The sequence below is a fragment of the Hippocampus bargibanti genome, linkage group LG14 (genome assembly GCF_051943395.1).
Source record: "Hippocampus bargibanti isolate YZ-2025 linkage group LG14, ASM5194339v1, whole genome shotgun sequence".
Lineage (NCBI taxonomy): Eukaryota > Metazoa > Chordata > Actinopteri > Syngnathiformes > Syngnathidae > Hippocampus > Hippocampus bargibanti.
In genome coordinates, this window is record NC_142747.1 from 17,458,169 (window position 1) to 17,476,731 (window position 18,563).

Genomic DNA, 18,563 nt, shown 5'->3' on the forward strand with positions numbered 1-18,563 from the left:
CTCCTATAGGCACCCCCGCACAATTTATCGGCATCATCCAAATCCATAACGCCGCTTGGTGCACTGGGAAGCAATTTCAAATAGTTTTGTTGCTCAGGAAGGAAGCAATTATCACGCATAGCAGGCTGCTGCTTTTAAATTTACTCAGCTACTAGAGTACTCAGCTAAAGATGCTTTTCTAGTTGCAGTTTTAATGAGCTCTATATATTAAAAATGAAAAAATACAAAGATCAATGTCAATAGCCCCTTTTTTTTAAACACGAGGCTGATTCAAAGAACATAGTCACACAGGAGAATCATGTGACAATTTTTGGAGCACTGTCATATTAATAAGGAAAACACAGCCAATCATTAAGAGAGAAAAATATGGAGAGAAAAAAAAAATATGGAGAGAAAAAAAAATATGGAGAGATTGGAGAGAAAGGATTATCACCCCCCCCCCCCCCCAAAAAAAAAAAAGTCCAAGATGGTGCTCGAATGCTGTCGCAGCTTGGAATTGAAGCGGATTTACATGCGTCAGGAGATGTGAGACAATTTCTTTTCATCAATGGATGCTACAGCTTTGTGTTTCCTTTCCTCTTCCTTTCATAACTTTGCTGCTGTGTTACTTTCGGGTAGAGTCAACGCTGGCGCGAATGGCTGCCTCTGCTCACCCGCACAAAAAAAAAAAAAAAGGGATTGTAAGTGACTGTAAATTGTCCTTGAGAGTTTTGAAAGGCGCTTAGAAATTAAATGTATTATTATTATTATTATTATTATTCAACCTTCAACCTGTAGCAGACGTGCACATTTCACCCTGACATCCCTGATCCACTGGTGAAAAGGACGCTTTGATCCTCTCCTCTTTCATCTAGAACTGCTTCATGCAACAAAGAGGGTGCAGAAAGTGCTTAAGATTGAATGTCTTTGTATTGTCATATAAATTTTGTTTTTGTTTTTTGTTTTTGACTTCAAGATGACGCCCGAGAGTTACAGCAGCTCCTGTATTTTGTTTTTCTACTTCTTCCTTGCCTTTCCTCTTCCTTTCATTACTTTGCTGCTGTGAAATGTTGATTTCTCCACTGCGAGACAAATAAATGGGAATCCAATCCAACAAGCAGATGAGTAGTGTGGTGAAATATGAACATTTTAATGGTCTGCCGTGTCTCACATTGCTGCTCTTGAGCTTGAAGTCGTCCTCGATTTCGTCTGCACTGTCGTCGTCCGACACCTCGCCTTCCTCGGCATCCGCGGACAGATATGCAGGGAGACGCTTGCCCTGCACGGTGTGAAAAAGCGAAAAACAGTCATCACACTGTAAATAGTATATGTTAAATATAGGATTGATTTCGGCACATTATTTTGTGCTATCCTCAACAACCAAAGTACAGAAGGCCCAGAATTGGGTTAACTACAAAACAAAACAAAAAAAACAAAAAAAACGTATGCTTAACTCATTTACTGCCATTCCTGAATGTATTCACCAAAATATATGCAATACTAATTTGCGAGGCGTAAAATAATCAGTGATTGCATAATGGTCAAAAAAATGTAGTCATGTAAAATATATTAATACATTTACACTGATACCTTGGCTTACAAACTTAATTGGTTCCCAGACAGAGTGTGTAAGGCGAAAAGTGTGTATCCCAAAAATTAATTTCCCCATAGGGTTTCATCAGACCCGCCAGCAATTCGTCAAACTTGTTGAATTGCTACAGTCCTATTTTTCGCTAAATTTTGGCTAATATGGGTGTTGAAACCGCGGTTAGAAAAAACACAGCGGTTGAAAAAAAAAACACAGCTGTTTTCTTCCACGTTGAAACAGCACAACTCTGCTCCTAGTGGACAATCCTTGAATTGAAACTCATTAAAATATGAACTCCGTGTCGTTTGCACATTTTTTCCACTTTTAAATTATTCTGCGGGCCTGATCAAACCTCCTTGGGGGCCGGTACCGGCCCGCGGGCCGTATGTTTGACACCCCTGGTCTAAAGTTTCTTATGCTGCATCGAATATTTATGTAGTCCTAAAACTCAATATTCTGTGGGTCCTGCAATTAAAAAAGGAGGTTTACTTCTTTAAATGACTCATATGGTTCTTTTGCCAATATTGGAACATTCATTCCCACACGCGTACGCAAATGCACAATCTGCTGCAGACTCTCGGAAAAACACTCCCCAGGAGAGGATCATCCGGTCGAGCTGGAGCACATTAGAGTGGGAGTAGGTAGATTTTCTGAGCTTTCCCGTGAAAGGAAAAAAAAAAAAAAAATCAATAGCCAACTTTCAGCGATGTGTAGTGTCATGGTTGACATTGCAGCCCCCACATTTAAAGAATCCATTTTACCACTACTCGTCTACTCCATATTTGCCTTTTTTCCCTTTTTTATGAACTCATTCACTGCCAGAAATGTGCAAAAATGTGTCCACTCGAGTGCCAGGGTTTTTGTCATTGTCACTCAAATTCCAGGACCCACAGAATATTGAGTTTTCGGACTACATAAATATTCAATACAGCCTTAGAAACCCCAGACTCGCTTCTTTCATCAGAAAAAAAGTTAATTCCTAGTAACAAAGTAGTAACAAAGTAAAAAAAAACTAAATAACTAATATGACAACAGAAAGACACATAGTTAATAGCTAGCTAGCTATATAGCTAATAGATAGCTAATAGCTAGCTATATAGCTAATAGATAGCTAATAGCTAGCTAGCTATCTAGATAGCCAGCCAGTCAGCCAGATAGCCAGCTAGATAACCAGCTAGAGAGCCAGCTAGCTAGCTTAGTCACAAATCAGGCTTCCATTTTGCATGCGTCTTCATCTGTGACACTTGAAGTAGCTGAAGATCTTGTTTCTTGGTCCAGATGATATGAGTCTGGAGTTATATGAGTTTGAAATGAGGGTAGCTGTCCCAAATACAATACAATACAATACAATACAATACAATACAATACATACATATTGGTTTACATAGGGCTTTAACAACAGCTAAAGTTGTAACAAAGCGCAAACATGGAGAAAAGGGAAATAATGCCCCCTTGTGGAAAGGATAAACATTGAAAGAGGCCATGACCAGCACTTTATATGCACCCAAACAAGAAAAAAAAAACGCAAATTTCGGGAATGGCGCTCTACGTTATATTTTCAATTCCCGAATAAATTTGTGAAAGGCAGTGAGTGAGTTAATGTGCCCATACCCTTGAAGGATTTGAAAAAGGAATAAAAAGGCTTTGTGAGAAAATCAATAAGGATTTTTTAAACTTTTTTGGTGGGGATCTACGTGCTTTTACGTCAGACCATAGAGTGCACCCATAATACCAAACATCCTCGAAAAGCCTTCTTCCCGTCTTTGTGTCCAGCAGCATAAAAAGCAGCCCCTTGTGCTGTTAAACACGGATACATAAGCCTGCACCGCTTTACATCGCGTCTAAAATCAATGTTACTTTCCATAACACAAGAAATGGAGATAATCCTCCAAGGTTTAACGATTGCTCTGACAATGCTAGTTGGAGAAATATTGGATTTCATCCACTGGTTTAGAATCAATTGCTCAGTACTTTTTTGATAGCCTTGATTTTTCAAACGGCGGGTGTGTGTTGTGGGGGGTGGGGTCATTTTAATGTTTTGTATTAGCGGATTTTCTGCATGAAAGGGGCAATTTTTTTTTTTCCGCGGGCCACATTGTAGTTACGGTTTCCTCTCTGGAGCCGTTATGAATTTGGAGAAACCATGAGAGTGTTTAAAGGACAACCGACACCATTTTTTTGTTTCCTAACTGACCTCAGAAAAAAGTTTTATAGCATCTAAAATACCCAAAACACGCAGGCTGATATTTTTAGTCAAATGCAAAACACCAATAAAAATGACTCAAAGTGTCCCAAAACTACTTCAAAATGACCCTGGAAATGCCGAGTTTCAGAAAGTCCCGCCCCCTTATTCGTGGTGTCACCCCAAGACGTCTTGCCTTGCTGGAGAATGAAAACAACGGCTTCAGATTCAGATAATATGCTTTCTTGTTACTCATCCAGTTATGAATATGATTCAAATAGTTCTGAAGAGGAAAACATAAATGTTTGCAATCGATTAAAGAAGTCTTCTGGATCAATTCGAGCCATCAGGACTTCAATGTAGCGTCCCAGAAAATGCACACGATGGCGCCCAAGCTCCATTGGAAATGGGCTGATTTGTCTGCTGGGAATTTGTGTCAACTAGAATCAAATAGTCATCACAACGATACACCATCGCGTTATTTATGTATTTCCCTTCTAATTTCGCCATAAACACGGATCAAGACCAAGTTTTCAGACCGAACAAAGTACCCAAAATGCATTGTGTGTCGCTTTCTCGGTCAGGGGCGTTCCTGATGTGATGTCACGTCAGGAATCGTCACCAACTCGAAAACAAGACTTGCTGAATATTCAGCGCAAGTCTTAAAACGTAAAATATAGCTACATGCGGTAGAATCTTTGTAAAATACGCTCAGTAGAAGTCATTTGAAGTGATTTTACAAATTATGGACACAACTTGTCCGGAGGCGTCGGTTGTCCTTTAAAAGTGAAGCCGTAAACACGCCAATTCAAGCCAATGAAATCATCATAGATTTTCACTTGGATCAGAATCAGAATCATAAAGCCTTTAATAGTCCCAAAATGGGGAAATTTAGGTCTAGTCTCTGGTTAAACACTTCCCAAAAAATGCTGAAATGTATTTGGTTGGTTCTAACTTACCTTAATGAGAATCTTGCCGTGCAGGCTCTGAGGGCTCGGTAACGTCTTGGATTCTCTGCTGAGCACGTGCCCGACGTCCAGCTTGTCGGCAAACACTTCTCTGAGATACTGGGCAATCTTCTTTTGCTGCTGAATGCTGCAGTGATTCTCAATAGAAAGAAGCACCGGGAACCTGCCACACACCACACATGCGCGTTATGTCAACGTAGAGTGACGGTGAGCAACGAAAGAAACCGTCTCGTCAGGCGTCTGTCATGAATGGCTACGTCTCCTGCCGGCAGTAATCTGTGGTGACAACTATTCACCTCAACGTCCGGCGTGTGTTCGAAAGGTTATCTGTGAGCCTGTGTTTTCATCCCGAAAAGTGACTTTTGGTCGTACGGGAGCAGAAATGTCAGCTTTGTCAGAGTGACAGCTTCGCCTTGGGGGAGAAGCAAGCCAGCTTTCACCTCTTCACTCACCCACATTTTGAAAAAAAAAACACACAAACAGGTGGTGTGCTTGTGACAAAAAGGGCCAACTGAAAGTTATTTCATTTCGTTTATAGTGACGAGCTGAGATTGTGTCAGCTGAGCGTGATTTATTGATAGAGATTAGACAGAATAAGAAGTTTTTATATTCATATTTAAAAGTTTCATGCTGTTATATGCTTAGTCAACACTTGTGACTCAATATACAATTGAAGCACAGACAACCCGGTCAACAGACACAGCAAGTTAAACTGTCATCTCAGAATCAGAATCAGAATCATCTTTATTGCCAAGTATGTAGAACATACAAGGAATTTGTTTCCGGTAGAACACGCTGCACTAGTATCGTCATCAAAAAAAACTGCTAAGTGGCACTATACAGTTCCATTTTGGCTACTGTTGAAGAGTTCAAAGAGTTAATGGCTTGGGGGAAGAAGCTGTTTAAATGTCTGCTGGATTTGGTGCGCATGGATCGGTCGCGCCTGCCTGAGGGGAGTAGCTGGAAAAGGTGGTGGGCAGGGTGCGGAGGGTCCAGTAGGATTTTCCGCGCCCTTGTTAGGATTCATCTAGGAGATCTGGCCTTGGAAAGAATTTAGGACTTGGGAAACTCCTTTATCACCGAAGCAATTTACGACCTGAAACTCCTTCACAGGAAGAGCTCATTAGCCAGGTTACAAATTTATCAGTTCATGCAAGAGACAATGTTTTATTGCTTACAGCTGTTCGCGCTTAGAACGCCCAGGGGCGTGGTATTCTAATCAACAAAACAATGTTTTGCTCATGTATCACTTTAATTTGCATATACTCTCAATAAATAGCTTGGCAGAGGGCTGCAGAATTCAGGCGTCTGTCATGAATGGCTGCGTCTCCTGCCGGCAGTAAAGACAATCTTTCTGGGTTCGAGTCTTTGTCCACAGTGTCCAATCGAACATCTCTGACATTTATATACAGGTAACATCCGACTTACGACCAAAATGGTCGTAAGACCAAATACATTCAACATGTTGAATAGAGACTCGGAGGCTAAATGACTGGCAAACTGCCCCCTCTGGTGGCATCACACGGTCGATTGCTGTGTGAGTGTGAGATGCTAGCTGGCTGGCTGGCCAAAATTGTCGTACGTGTTTCCGGCCTGTCAGCACGTTGCGATGCCAGGCTTAGAATTAAAAATTTAAAAATAGGGTCTAGAGGTTGTGGTCGTAAGTACGGGTGGTCGTAAGTCGGATATTACCTGTATATGGAAAATTCAGCATGTTTAAAACATGTTCAATCTCAGCAAAACGGTGCTTTGAATTATGCTTTTCATTCATTCTGCGAGCGTGCTTGTTAACCTAAAAACAGGAAGTCCAAGATGGCGCCCGATTCGGTAGCTTTCTCAGCATTTTTGGCTACAGCATTCATAAAGGAGGTACGTGGTTGCGTGTTTTCCGCAGCACGAATATGCCAGCACTGTTTTTGATTGGGAGGGAAGAAAGGAGCGTCAGCGCAGAGCGCGGATGTGGAACTGTCGCGGCTTGGAATTGAAGCGGATTTAAAGTACGTGGGACAGGAGATGAGAGACAATTTATTTTCGTCAATGTATGCTACAGCTTCGTGTTTGCTTTTATCATTTAGCTTGTAGTAGACGTGCACATTACACCATGACGTCCCTGATCCACTGGTGAAAAGGACGCTTTGCTCCTCTCCTCTTTCATCTAGAACTGCTTCATACGACAAAGAGTTTGCAGAAAGCGCTTAGGATTGAATGACTGAGTCTTTGCGTTGTCTTATTATTTTGACTTCAAGATGGCGAGTCCTGCATTTTGTTTTTCTACTTCTTCCTTTCCTTTCCTCTTCCTTGCGTAACTTTGCTGCTGTGAAATGTACATGCTGGGTCCGAGAGGACAGTAATTTCATCTGTGCTGTATGTCATGCATATTAGCATATTTGACAATAAAGCTGACTTTGACTTTGATTTCTCCACTGTGAGACACTGCGCTACTTCTTCCCCTTTTTGATAGGCTCAACCTCACATGTCACAAGCTACAAGCAAAACAAACATTTACATCAATGAATTGGACAAGCAGTATAACGTAAAGCCGCCGAGCACATGAAACAAGCTGACAATTGAACTCAAACAACAGCTAAACGGCCGCGCAAAGTCAACGCGAGTCTATTTTTTGCTCCAACAAGCTGCTGCCAAATTGAAACTCCACTTCAGAGTTAATTACACCGCTTGAATCCGTTGCCTCGCTGCCTTGAAAGGAAATAAACAGCTTTATATCCAGAGCCACTGGCTTCACACGGTCGAGGAAAGAGTCTGGATCACTTTGTTGAAGTGGCATTGGACACTACGGAGACAAACGGTTACTCCCGTGGGAATTATGAGGAAATACTGGTGAGCAGATGGTACGCTTAGATGCTTATGATGGCCAACAATCCTGGTGTCGTTTTAGATAAAGGATAGACAGGAAAGAAGTTATCATATTTAAAAGTTTCATGCTGCCGAACACAAGGCCCACAATGGAAGCACAGAAAATCTAGGGTCAATCTGAGGTCTGTCCTTGTACTAATTTAGGATTTGGTAAACTCCTTCACAGGAAGAGGTCATTAGCCGGGTTACAAATCTATCAGTTCATGGAAAGGACAAACTATTAAAATGTCTACATTCTGTTGTTTTATGGATGTTGGTGCTTGGGACTTCCAGGGGTGTGGTATTCAAATCAAGAAGAGTATGTTTTACGAATGTATCACTTAAATTTGCATATACAGTGATACCTTGGCGTACGAACTTAATAGGTTCCCAGAAAGTGTGTGTGTAAGGTGAAAAGTGTGTATTCCAAACATTAATTTCCCATAGGAAACCATTAAAATGAGAAGAATCCGTTCCCAAGTCCCAATTAAACATAATTTTCTAATAATTATGCCTTATAACTACACACAATATACCGTATTTTATGTATAATAAATGTGTTATTGTATTATAATTAAAGAAATAAACTGTACGGTATAATAAAGTCGTTTTATTTACCTTTGTGGTCGTCGATGGCGTGATGGAATGGGTAGCTTTTTGCATAAAGTGTCTCAAGGAGCCCTGGGTTGTACATCTTAGAAGTTGTGATATTGCAACAGCAACAGATTCGGGCAGACACACTAGAAACGTCATTAATAGCTGGTTCCCTTGCTTGTATGAGCAAATTCCACTTTCAAATCGATGACAATATTGTTTTTATCAAGTCAACTGTTTGCATGTAGAATTTTCGCCACGGCATCGGCAAGCTCACTGGTTATTGATGAAGGCGTATTTGTTGATAGTCTCGATGACTGACTTGAAGGTGATTTTGGAAGTCAGTGTGTAACCGTGCTGGACCATCGGCTCGCCATCTGGACCGTCCCAACAGTCCACTGTGAGAGAGAAAGAGAGAGAGAGAGGGAGATAGAAGGTAAAAGACATCTTGTGTGTCATTCCCCTTGTGAAAAGAAGGCCTCTTGTCCTCTTAATGCCACTTCTCATTGCTCATCATGAAGGTGAAGTGGTGCTTGACCCTTGAAGAGACATTATCACTACTTGGACACACTTGAGTTTGGATTTTCTAAATGACTGTAATTTAACACGGAAAACTTTAATCTCACCAGAAAGAGAAGTTATTCAGTAAGGAACAAACATGCGGAATGAAGTATAGTGATACCTTGGCTTACGAACTTAATTGGTTCCCAGAAAGTGTGTGTAAGGTGAAAAGTGTGTATTCCAAACATTAATTTTCCACAGGAAACCATTAAAATGAGAATAATCCATTCCCAGATCCCCATAAAACATACTTTTCAACTAAATAAACCTTAGAACTACACACCTTATAGTATGTATAATAAATGTGCTATGGTATTGTAATTAAAGAAATAAACAGTACTGAATAATAAAGTTGTTTTACCTTTGTGATGGTCTATGGATTGATGAAATGGATAGCTTTTTGCATAGTGTCTCAAGGAGCTCTGGGTTGTACATCTTAGAAGTTGTGATATTGCAACAGATGCAGGCAGACACATTAGAAACTTCATGAATAGCTGGTTCCCTTGCTTGTATGTTATTTTCAAATTGTAATGATGCCTTGTGTGGGTTATTTGTGGAGCCTGATTGATGGGATATTTTAACCTTGCAGTCTACACTCGGCCTTCGAACTATCAAAGTTTAAAGTCCAAATTTCACTGTTTTCTTTCCATTTTCTCACCATTTCACTTTTGTTGTGTTTTGTTTTGTTTATATTATAGTCCCGTGTACCTTTTACCTGGAAAAAGTTTGGTGTTCAGTGGGGGTGCGCCTTATACTCCAGTACACATTATATACTGGAAAATACGGTATATATTCCCCAGCGTGGTTGATTTTTTTTTTTTTTTCTCCAACAAACTTCATCAATCAATGACGTTTTTATGGCTTCAAAACGGCCACGAAGGAGTGACTGCATTTACAGCAGCTGTTATCCTTTTTTTTTCCTTCTACTTTCTCTCTTTCATAACTTAGCTGCTGTCAATCGGAGTTTCTCCAATGTGAGACAAATACAGGTTTTCTTTTTCTTATTGTTGTATAAACATGTGGAATGCACTTTATAAGCACTGGATGCGGACTAAATCAACGGAACTAGCCCAACATATGGTCAATAAAGTGATTGGTTATTGCCATTAGAGAACAATAAAGTGATTGGTTGTTGCCATTCCTGAATTTTATCTGGAATTGAAAAGCATGACGTGGAGCGACATTCCCGAATTTATTAGGGTTTTAGTTTTTCTTATGGTGACGGTGCCAATAAAGTGCTGGTCAGACCTCTGGCATTTGCCTTTTGTCCATGCTATCGCTTTAGCTTCAGCTATTGTTAAACTGCTAAGTAAATCATTATGTATGTATTGTCTTGTATTTTGTACATCGGCCCCCATTTCAAGTTCAGATAACTCCAGACCCATATTACAGTAAAGTCTCGTTATATCGATATTCAAGGGAGTCCGAAAAAATATCGATATAACCGGGACTATCGATATATCCGACCCTGTTTGCATGTAATTTTCTCCGTGCGTACATAGAAATAGTATCGATATAACCGGGACTATCGATATATCCGATATCGATATAACGAGACTTTACTGTACTTCGGAATTAACACTTTTTTTCCTGATGAAAGGAGAGAGTCTGCATTGAATGTTTATGTAGTCCTAAAACCCAATATTCTCCGAGTCCCGCAATTTGAATGAAAATGACAAAAACCCTGGCACTGCAGTGGACACATATTTGCATATCATCGGGCAGTGAATGAGTTAACGAAGGCACGTTGGCATGCTCTGTTTCTGTAGACATCACAAACGAACGTCCGCTGACCTTCGACACAGCGACAGCCGGACTGGAGAACCCAGGCGTACATGTCCGTCTTAGAGTGAGACAGCAGCTGGTCTCCGGTCAGGTACGTGTTGTGAGAGGAGGCGATGTAGTAGTTGCACAGAGGTTGATCCATGTCCTGGTTGACGTCGTGGTGCAGCGGGTTGAAAATATCGCATGTTGGACTGCGCATGAAGCTTGTAAATCCTTGGAAGGACACAAAGAACAAGTCAAATATGGATTGACATTACCAAGTGTTGGTCATTGAAGAAATACTGACCGGTTAAACTGTCATATTAGGAACATCTTGAAGTATATTTTACTTTGAAAGAGGAAATACTGTACTGTAATTTGAATAAACGAGCTTTGACGGCAACATGCTTGTCATCATCTTTTCAAATAATCAATTCTATTCTTGTTTTGAGAGTTTTCCGTTTAATTTTATTACAGATAAACAGCTTAAGTTTTGTTTCGAGCATAATATATGCTATATATTTTTAAAGGTGTTATGACTTAAGCCATTTCCTGCAACAATTTTGAATTTTGTTGTAAAATGTTTCTTTGAATTCTCTTTGAATGAACAACAACAACAAGAATAATAATGTTATTATTATTATTATTATTATTATTATTATTATTATTATTATTATTATATAATAGACTCCTTCAAGCTACCGGTAGTTTTGGCATTAGAAAAAGAACAGAAAAAATAATAATAATAATAACAATAATAATAATAATAATAATAAAATAATAATAATTAGAAGTATTATTATCATAATGTCAATAATAATAATCATCATCATCTTCTTATGATTTTAACTATTATTGATATTCTGATAATAATAATAATACTACTACTACTAATAATAATAATAATAATAACTTATTATTATTATTGTTATTATTAGTAGTAGTCTTTTTTTTCTCATGTCGAAACTACCTGTATCTTGAAAAAATAATGTCTGTAATATTTAATGCTGTTTCAACAACAAGATGACATTATTCTCATAAAATTTTGAGTTAATTTTTGTTACAATATGTACATTTTTTTTCCCCTTAGACGATTATTTTTTTTTTATTCTCATATATGTTATATAAAATCATTTTTTTTCATCCTATTAAGGCTTGAAGATTATTATTATTATTATTATTACTATTTTGGTCATTTAAAAATATAATTATCACACCAATATCCTATTTCCCAATATTACATTAATGCTTTAAAATACGTTATTTTTTCAGACTATGAAAAATACAGCATCTACAAAAAAAAAAACATTGTTGTAGGGCCGTTATGTGGGCAACCAAATGTGGCCCTCGTGTTGTGGTGTGGATGGGTCTTGCTGTGAAAATGCAGTTATACAAGTAGACATCCATCTTGTCACGCTTCTATCAAATTCTTGAAAAAAAATTGCCGTCTACTTGAAAAAAAAAAAAGGTTATTTCTGTCACAAAGGAGCATGTTGAAGGCCCGCAGGCTTTAAGCCAGCGCCATGGCGTGATCCTCCCACGACGGCAACAATGACATTAGTCTCGCTCCTACACCTCCTTTCGTCAGCCTCACACTCACTTCCCAATTTTTCTCACGCCTCCTCGCTCGGTCGCCTGCCTTAAATCCAGTTTTCAGCTGGGACTGAGAGGAAACGAATGCTCGCAAAATAATTCATTAATCTTGGGCATACGTTTTGGAAAAAACGGCGATATGAAACAACTGAAAGTGAACGTTAACAAAAGGTCTGCTTGACTGGATTGGTTTGAGTGGGTTTTCTCCGGGTACTCCGGTTTCCCCTTACATTTCAAAAACATGCATAACAGGTTAACACATTCGCCGTCACGCCCGGATTTTATTCGGGAATTGAAAAGTGCGACATGGAGTACCATTCCTGAATTTGTTTGGGTTTTGGTTTTTCTTGCGCGGGTGGCGATAAAGCGCTGGTCAGACCTCTGGCAATGTTTTTTCCCTTTCACAAGGGGTAGCATTTGCCTTTTGTGTCCATGTTTGTGCTTTGTTACAGCTTCAGCAGAAATCAATAATAATAATACATTTTATTTTTAAGCGCCTTTCAAAACTCTCCAGGTCACTTTACAGTCACAGGATCCGTTTTTCTGTGGGTGAGCAGCGGCAGCCACACGCGCCAGCGTTCACTCAACCCGGAAGTAACTCGGATAGAAAGCTAGCTAGCTAATAGATAGCTACCAGATAGCTAGCAAGGTCTTCATCAACACGGAAGTAACTCAAATAGAAAGCTAGCTAGCTAATAGGAAGCTAATAGATAGCTAATTAACTCGAATAGAAAGCCAGCTAGCTAATAGATAGCTAATAGATAGCTATGCAGGGCTTCACTCAACCCGGAAATAACTGGTATGTATTGTATTGTATTTTGTACAGCCGCCCCCATTTTAAGCTCAGATAACTCCATACCCATATAACTTGGGAATTAACTCTTTTTTTTCTGAAGAAAGAAGAGAGTCTACGGTTTCTAAGTATGTAATGAATGTTTATGTAGTCCTAAAACACAATATTCCGTGGGTCCTGGATTTCAAGTGAGAATGACAAAAACCCTGGCACTGGAGTTGACACATTTTTGCACATCGTCTGGCAGTGAATTAGTTAATGGAACACATCAGATTGTCCCTCAGTGTGAGTGCAAAAGGTTTTTCGTCTTTGTGTGCCCTGTGATTGGCGGGCAACCGGTTCAGGGTGTCCTCCACCGACTGCAAGATGAGGGCTGAGTTTGGCTCCAACACACACAGCAGCCGATTAAAATTGAGCCGTTTTCCAAGCAGTGTATGGATACATTATTATTCATGCAGAAACATAACATAAGACTCACCTTCAATGCCCATGACACCTTTTTGTTTGTTCTCATCAGACACTTCAAACTTGTCAATGATTTCAGCCACGTATTCTGGAGTTATGTTGACCATCTGCAGAGACAAAAAAAAAAAAGCTGAAAGAAACGTGATTTGCAGCACATTTGAACGTTTCTGAGGATCATATTTTGGGATGTATGAGTTTATTTGCATTTAGTTCAACGCATTTGGATTGTAAAAGGAATTGAAGAGTACTAGTCTCCTTGAAAAGCAAATCACCATTTACACAGTCACATATAATAATAATAATACAGTAAAGTCTCGTTATATCGATATTGGATATATCGATAGTCCCGGTTATATCGATACTATTTCTATGCACGCACGGAGAAAATTACATGCAAACAGTGTCGGATAAATCGATAGTCCCGGTTATATCGATATTTTTTCGGACTCCCTTGAATATCGATATAACGAGACTTTACTGTAATAACAATAATAATAATAATAATAATACATTTTATTTTCAAGCGCCTCTCAAAGCTCTCAAGGACACTTATATCGTAGTTGTAATTGGGTGTTGTTGTGAGTTGTTAAAGTGCTATATTAATCAATATGTATTGTATTGTATTGTTAAGAGGAAACATTTTGAACACGCAATAGGAATGCACTACTTAATCGCAGGAGTGCTGCTGTTTTGGTTAGCAACAGGTTTCAACCGGCTTAACCTTTTGTCTGCATGTGAAATATTGCGTCTATGAACTGAAATAATAACCACTCCACTTCCACTTCAAAGTAAGCCGATTTAGCTGCTCTTTAACTCATTCACTGCCAGAGGATGTGCAAAAATGTGCCCACTCCAGTGCCAGTTTTTTTGTCATTTTTGCTCAAATTGCAGAATCCAAGTGGCCATTTCACAAGTTTAAAGCTTTGACATAACACAAAATGCCATGGACTGACTTACAAAGCCAACATGGATGGTGTGTTAGTGAAGTTTTGACCACATTTTTAGTTCAGCTGTGAAGTCCTTTTTAGATTTAGGTTGAAAGCCAAACACTGTTTGACTAATCGCTGTCAATCAAACATTGCGTTAAAGAGGCAGTGTCGCAGATCTCAACATCCCATAAGCACCCAACCCGTACCTTTTGCTCGCTACGTAGCATGTTAGCCAGCTCGTCGGCCGTCAGGTGGTCCTTCCTGTCGCTGTACGCCATCATCAGAAGGAAGAGATCCCGCCGCATGGACATCATCTTGTAGAAGACGGCGAACTCATCATACGTAAGCGTACCCTGCTGATCATCCGTGTCTGCTTCCTGAGGGTGGGTGGGAAAGGTGGAAGGTGTGGGGGTAGAGTAGGGTTGGGGGTGGGGGGTGAGGGGGGTGATACTCACGTCAGTCAGTCCATAAATGCTGCAAGGCATGACATATTGATGACTTCATTTTTCACCATGTGAGCAAAGCACACTTCTGACAGGACTCAAAATGCATTAAGATCATAAAGTTGGTAGTATTGGTAGAAGTTCAAGATGGCGCCCGAGTATGCAGCCATATTGGCGAGATCTTTTGTCACTTTGAGTTGTTGTGGAACGGATCCGGATTGTTTTTCAGCATTTTTGACCACGACATTCATCAAGTAGGAGACTCTGCTGAGCGGTTGCGCCTTTTCCGCAGCATGAATATGCCAGCACTGTTTTTGATTTAGGAGGAATTACAGTGCCATTTGACTGTCATCTCCGGACAGCTCTGGTGCGATTGTGCTTTTTTTGCACCAATAAGAAGAAGAAAGGAGCATCAGCGTAGAGTACCGGTGCGTATGGAAATGCCGCGGCTTGGAATTGACGCGGATTTACAGTACGTGGGACAGGAGATGTGAGACAATCTCTTTTCGTCAACGGATTCTACAGCTTCGTGTTGGCTTTCAACATTTAGCTTGTAGCAGACGTGCACATTTCACCATGATATCCCTGATCCACTGGTGAAAAGGATGCTTTGATCCTTTCCTATTTCATCTAGAACTGCTTCGTACACCAAAGAGGGTGCAGAAAGTGCTTATGGTTGAATGACTGTCTGTGTCTTTTGTTTTGTGTCACATTATTTGTTATTTTGTTATTGTTTCGACTTCAAGATGGCGCCACAAGAGTGGCTGCCTTTACAGCAGCTCCTGTATTTTGTTTTTCTACTTCTTCTTTTCCCTTCCTCTTAGTTTCAGCGCTTCCCTGTTATGAAATGTAAATTTCTCCACTGCGAGAATAAGAAAGGCTAATCCTATTCTAATCCGGGTAAGGGTTACACACATCAACAGCAAAACAAGTGATTTGGGGGCAATTTGTATCCGATTGTCAGCAGGCTTGGTTGGTCTGTAGCACCGATAACTGATAGCTTCACCGCTGTTGTGTTTTTGGTGGTGATTAACCTTTATGTTAAGGATAGTCATAAGTGAATTTGCAACAATCCGCAAGGGCTCATCAATCCAATTTAAGGCATCAGTGAGTGCTTTCCACTTTTCATTTGCCTTGCTGCTTGATAAAGGTCCGCTTTGGTCAAAGCACTCAACCGTTAAAGTGCGGTTTCTTTTTCTTAAGGTCCTGGTATGAAAAACTTGCAGCTTGAATAAAGAGAGCTATCGTGTTGGTCAAGTTTTTCACTCCACCATATCAATCTGGAATGTTACAATTGAGAATTTCTCCATTGTGAGCCATATACATGTACTATAAAGGTTGTCTTGTCTTATCTTGTCTTTTGTACTGTATCTCAGAATCAATTATGCCGTCCACATGTGACCTTAAAAAATACATTAAGAACATTAACTAATTCACTGCCAGACGTGCAAAAATGTGTCCACTCCAGTGCCAGGGTTTTTGTCATTCTCATTCGAATTCCAGGACCCACTGAATAGTGACTTTTAAGGTTTGAATAGTTAACTTTTAACCGACGCCTCCGCACAAGTTGTGTCCATAATTTGTAAAATCACTTCAAATGACTTCTACTGAGCGTATTTTACAAAAATTCCACAGCATATAGCTATATTTTACGTTTTAAGACTTGCGCTGAATAGTCATGAAGCCTTGTTTGAGTTGGTGACGATTTGACGTGACGTCACGGAGGGAACGCCCCTGACCGAGAAAGCGACACACAATGCATTTTGGGTACTTTGTTCGGTCTGAAAACTTGTTGATCCGTGTTGATGGCGAAATTAGAAGGAAAACACATAAATAACGCGATGGTGTATCGTTGTGTGTTGCACCAAGACTACAATTTGATACTAGTTGACACAAATTCCCAGCAGACAAATCAGCCCATTTCCAACTGAGCTTTGGGCGCCATCTTGTGCATTTTCTGGGACGCTACATTGGAGTCCAGATGGCTCGAATTGATACGGAAGGACTTCTTTAATCGATTGCAAGCATTTATGCTTTCCTCTTCAGAACTATTTGAATCATATTCATAACTGGATGAGTAACAACAAAACATTCTGTGACGTCCTGGCGTGACGTCACAAACAAGGGGGCGGGACCTTCTGAAACTCGGCATTTCCGGGTTCATTTTGAAGTAGTTTTGGGACACTTTAACTCATTTTTATTGGTGTTTTGCATTTAACTAAAAATATCAGCCTGCGTGTTTTGGGTATTTTAAATGCTATCAAACGTTTTTCTGATGTCAGTTAGGAAACAAAAAAATTGTGTCGTTGTCCTTTAAGGACTACATAAACATTCATTTCAGCGTAAGAAACCTTAGACTCTCTTTTTTCATCAGAAAAAATCATTATTTCCTACATTATACGAGTTAGAGAGTCATATGACCTTGAAATGAGGGCGGCTGTCCAAAATACAAAGCAATACATCCATATTGGTTTATATAGTGCTTTAACAACAGCTGAAGCGAGAGTAAACCTCTGAAATGAAAAAAAAAAAAGGAAATGCTGCCCCCTTGTGGGAGGCAAAAAAACATAGCCAGAGGTCTGGTCAGCACTTTATCAGCCCCCAACCAAGAAAAAAAAAACCCGAACAAATTCAGGAAGAAATCCTGAATAAATCCGTAAATGGCAGTGAATAAATTACTCTAATTTTAAAATTTGTCATTCACCAGTAACGTCAAAAATTGCAACAAATCACACAACCCAAAACCCTTTTCAGCCAAAATTATGCCTGAGGATAAAAAAAATAGCTTTTTTTGTCCTTTTCGGAAACCCTTCCTGCGTCCAATATTAAATCATTAATGCTATTTTTACATTCTACCTTGATGACGTCATCATTTTAACTATTGGACCAGAAAGAATGTTCTTTTGTTTCCGTGTGGAATGGCTATTTGAGTCTAACTTTCCTTTCATATCATCACACACGTTGCCTAAGGACACGCTCAGCACGCCTCGCTGCTCGTTCCAGTCCACCACCTCGCACCGACAGCTCATCGCCACCGCCTCATATCACTTGGATCTCAAAGGGACCCCATTCCCACTAATGCCCAATCTAATAATGGCGACTAATCCCACCATGGCACGGCAACCGTGAATGAGTGAATCCTCATGCAAACTCCACGATAACCTTGGACAGAAATATTTAGGCTTTCATCATATCCATACTGGGTTGTTTGGTGCACAAAGCACATCAAGTACAGTGATACCTTGTCTTAAGAACTTAATTGGTTCCCAGACAGAGTGTGTAAGGCGAAAAAGTGTGTATCCCAAAAATTAATTCCCCATAGGAAACCATTAAAATGAGAATAATCTGTTCCCAGGTCTCCATAAAACATAATTTTCTACTTTCTAATTTTCTAAGCCTTAAACTACACCAAATATACCTTATTTTATGTATAATAAATGTGCTATGGTATTATAATTAAAGACATAAACGGTACTGTATAATAAAGTCGTTTTATTTACCTTTGTGACGGTCGTTAATGGCTTGATGGAATGGAGTGGTTGGTTTCATCGGCATCAAACACTTGTTGAGGAACGTAACCTTCTTCTTTCACCATCTTGAGGAATGATCCCTTGTAGGTGCTGTCTCTGTGATAATTTTATCTAGTTCCTCATCAATTGTGTTCTGTTTAGCTGGGTTGATAGCTTTTTGCATCAAGTGTACAGACAGCTTGTGCGGGTTGTTTGTAAAGATTGATTGATGGGATATTTTAACCTTGCAGTCTACACTCTGCCTTTGAACTATCAAGGTTGAAACTCTCTCACTGTCGTCTGCCTGTTTCTTTAATGTTTCAACCACCTCCCCTAAACTGC

At 39.8% G+C, this 18,563-nt stretch overlaps 1 protein-coding gene across 4 annotated transcripts in view; it reads right to left on the reverse strand.

The window, feature by feature from the left end:
• The window catches only part of plch1 (phospholipase C, eta 1), a 66,930-nt gene that overhangs the window by 18,166 nt on the left and 30,201 nt on the right, over nt 1-18,563 (reverse strand). For all 4 annotated transcript variants that reach the window (XM_089013886.1, XM_089013887.1, XM_089013885.1 and 1 more), the window contains 6 exons: nt 14,476-14,646; nt 13,354-13,447; nt 10,520-10,723; nt 8,442-8,562; nt 4,709-4,880; nt 1,151-1,258 (listed from right to left, as the gene is read on the reverse strand). In XM_089013886.1, coding sequence (XP_088870012.1) covers nt 1,151-1,258; nt 4,709-4,880; nt 8,442-8,562; nt 10,520-10,723; nt 13,354-13,447; nt 14,476-14,646 — 870 coding nt within the window. The remainder of the gene's footprint in view (nt 1-1,150; nt 1,259-4,708; nt 4,881-8,441; nt 8,563-10,519; nt 10,724-13,353; nt 13,448-14,475; nt 14,647-18,563) is intronic.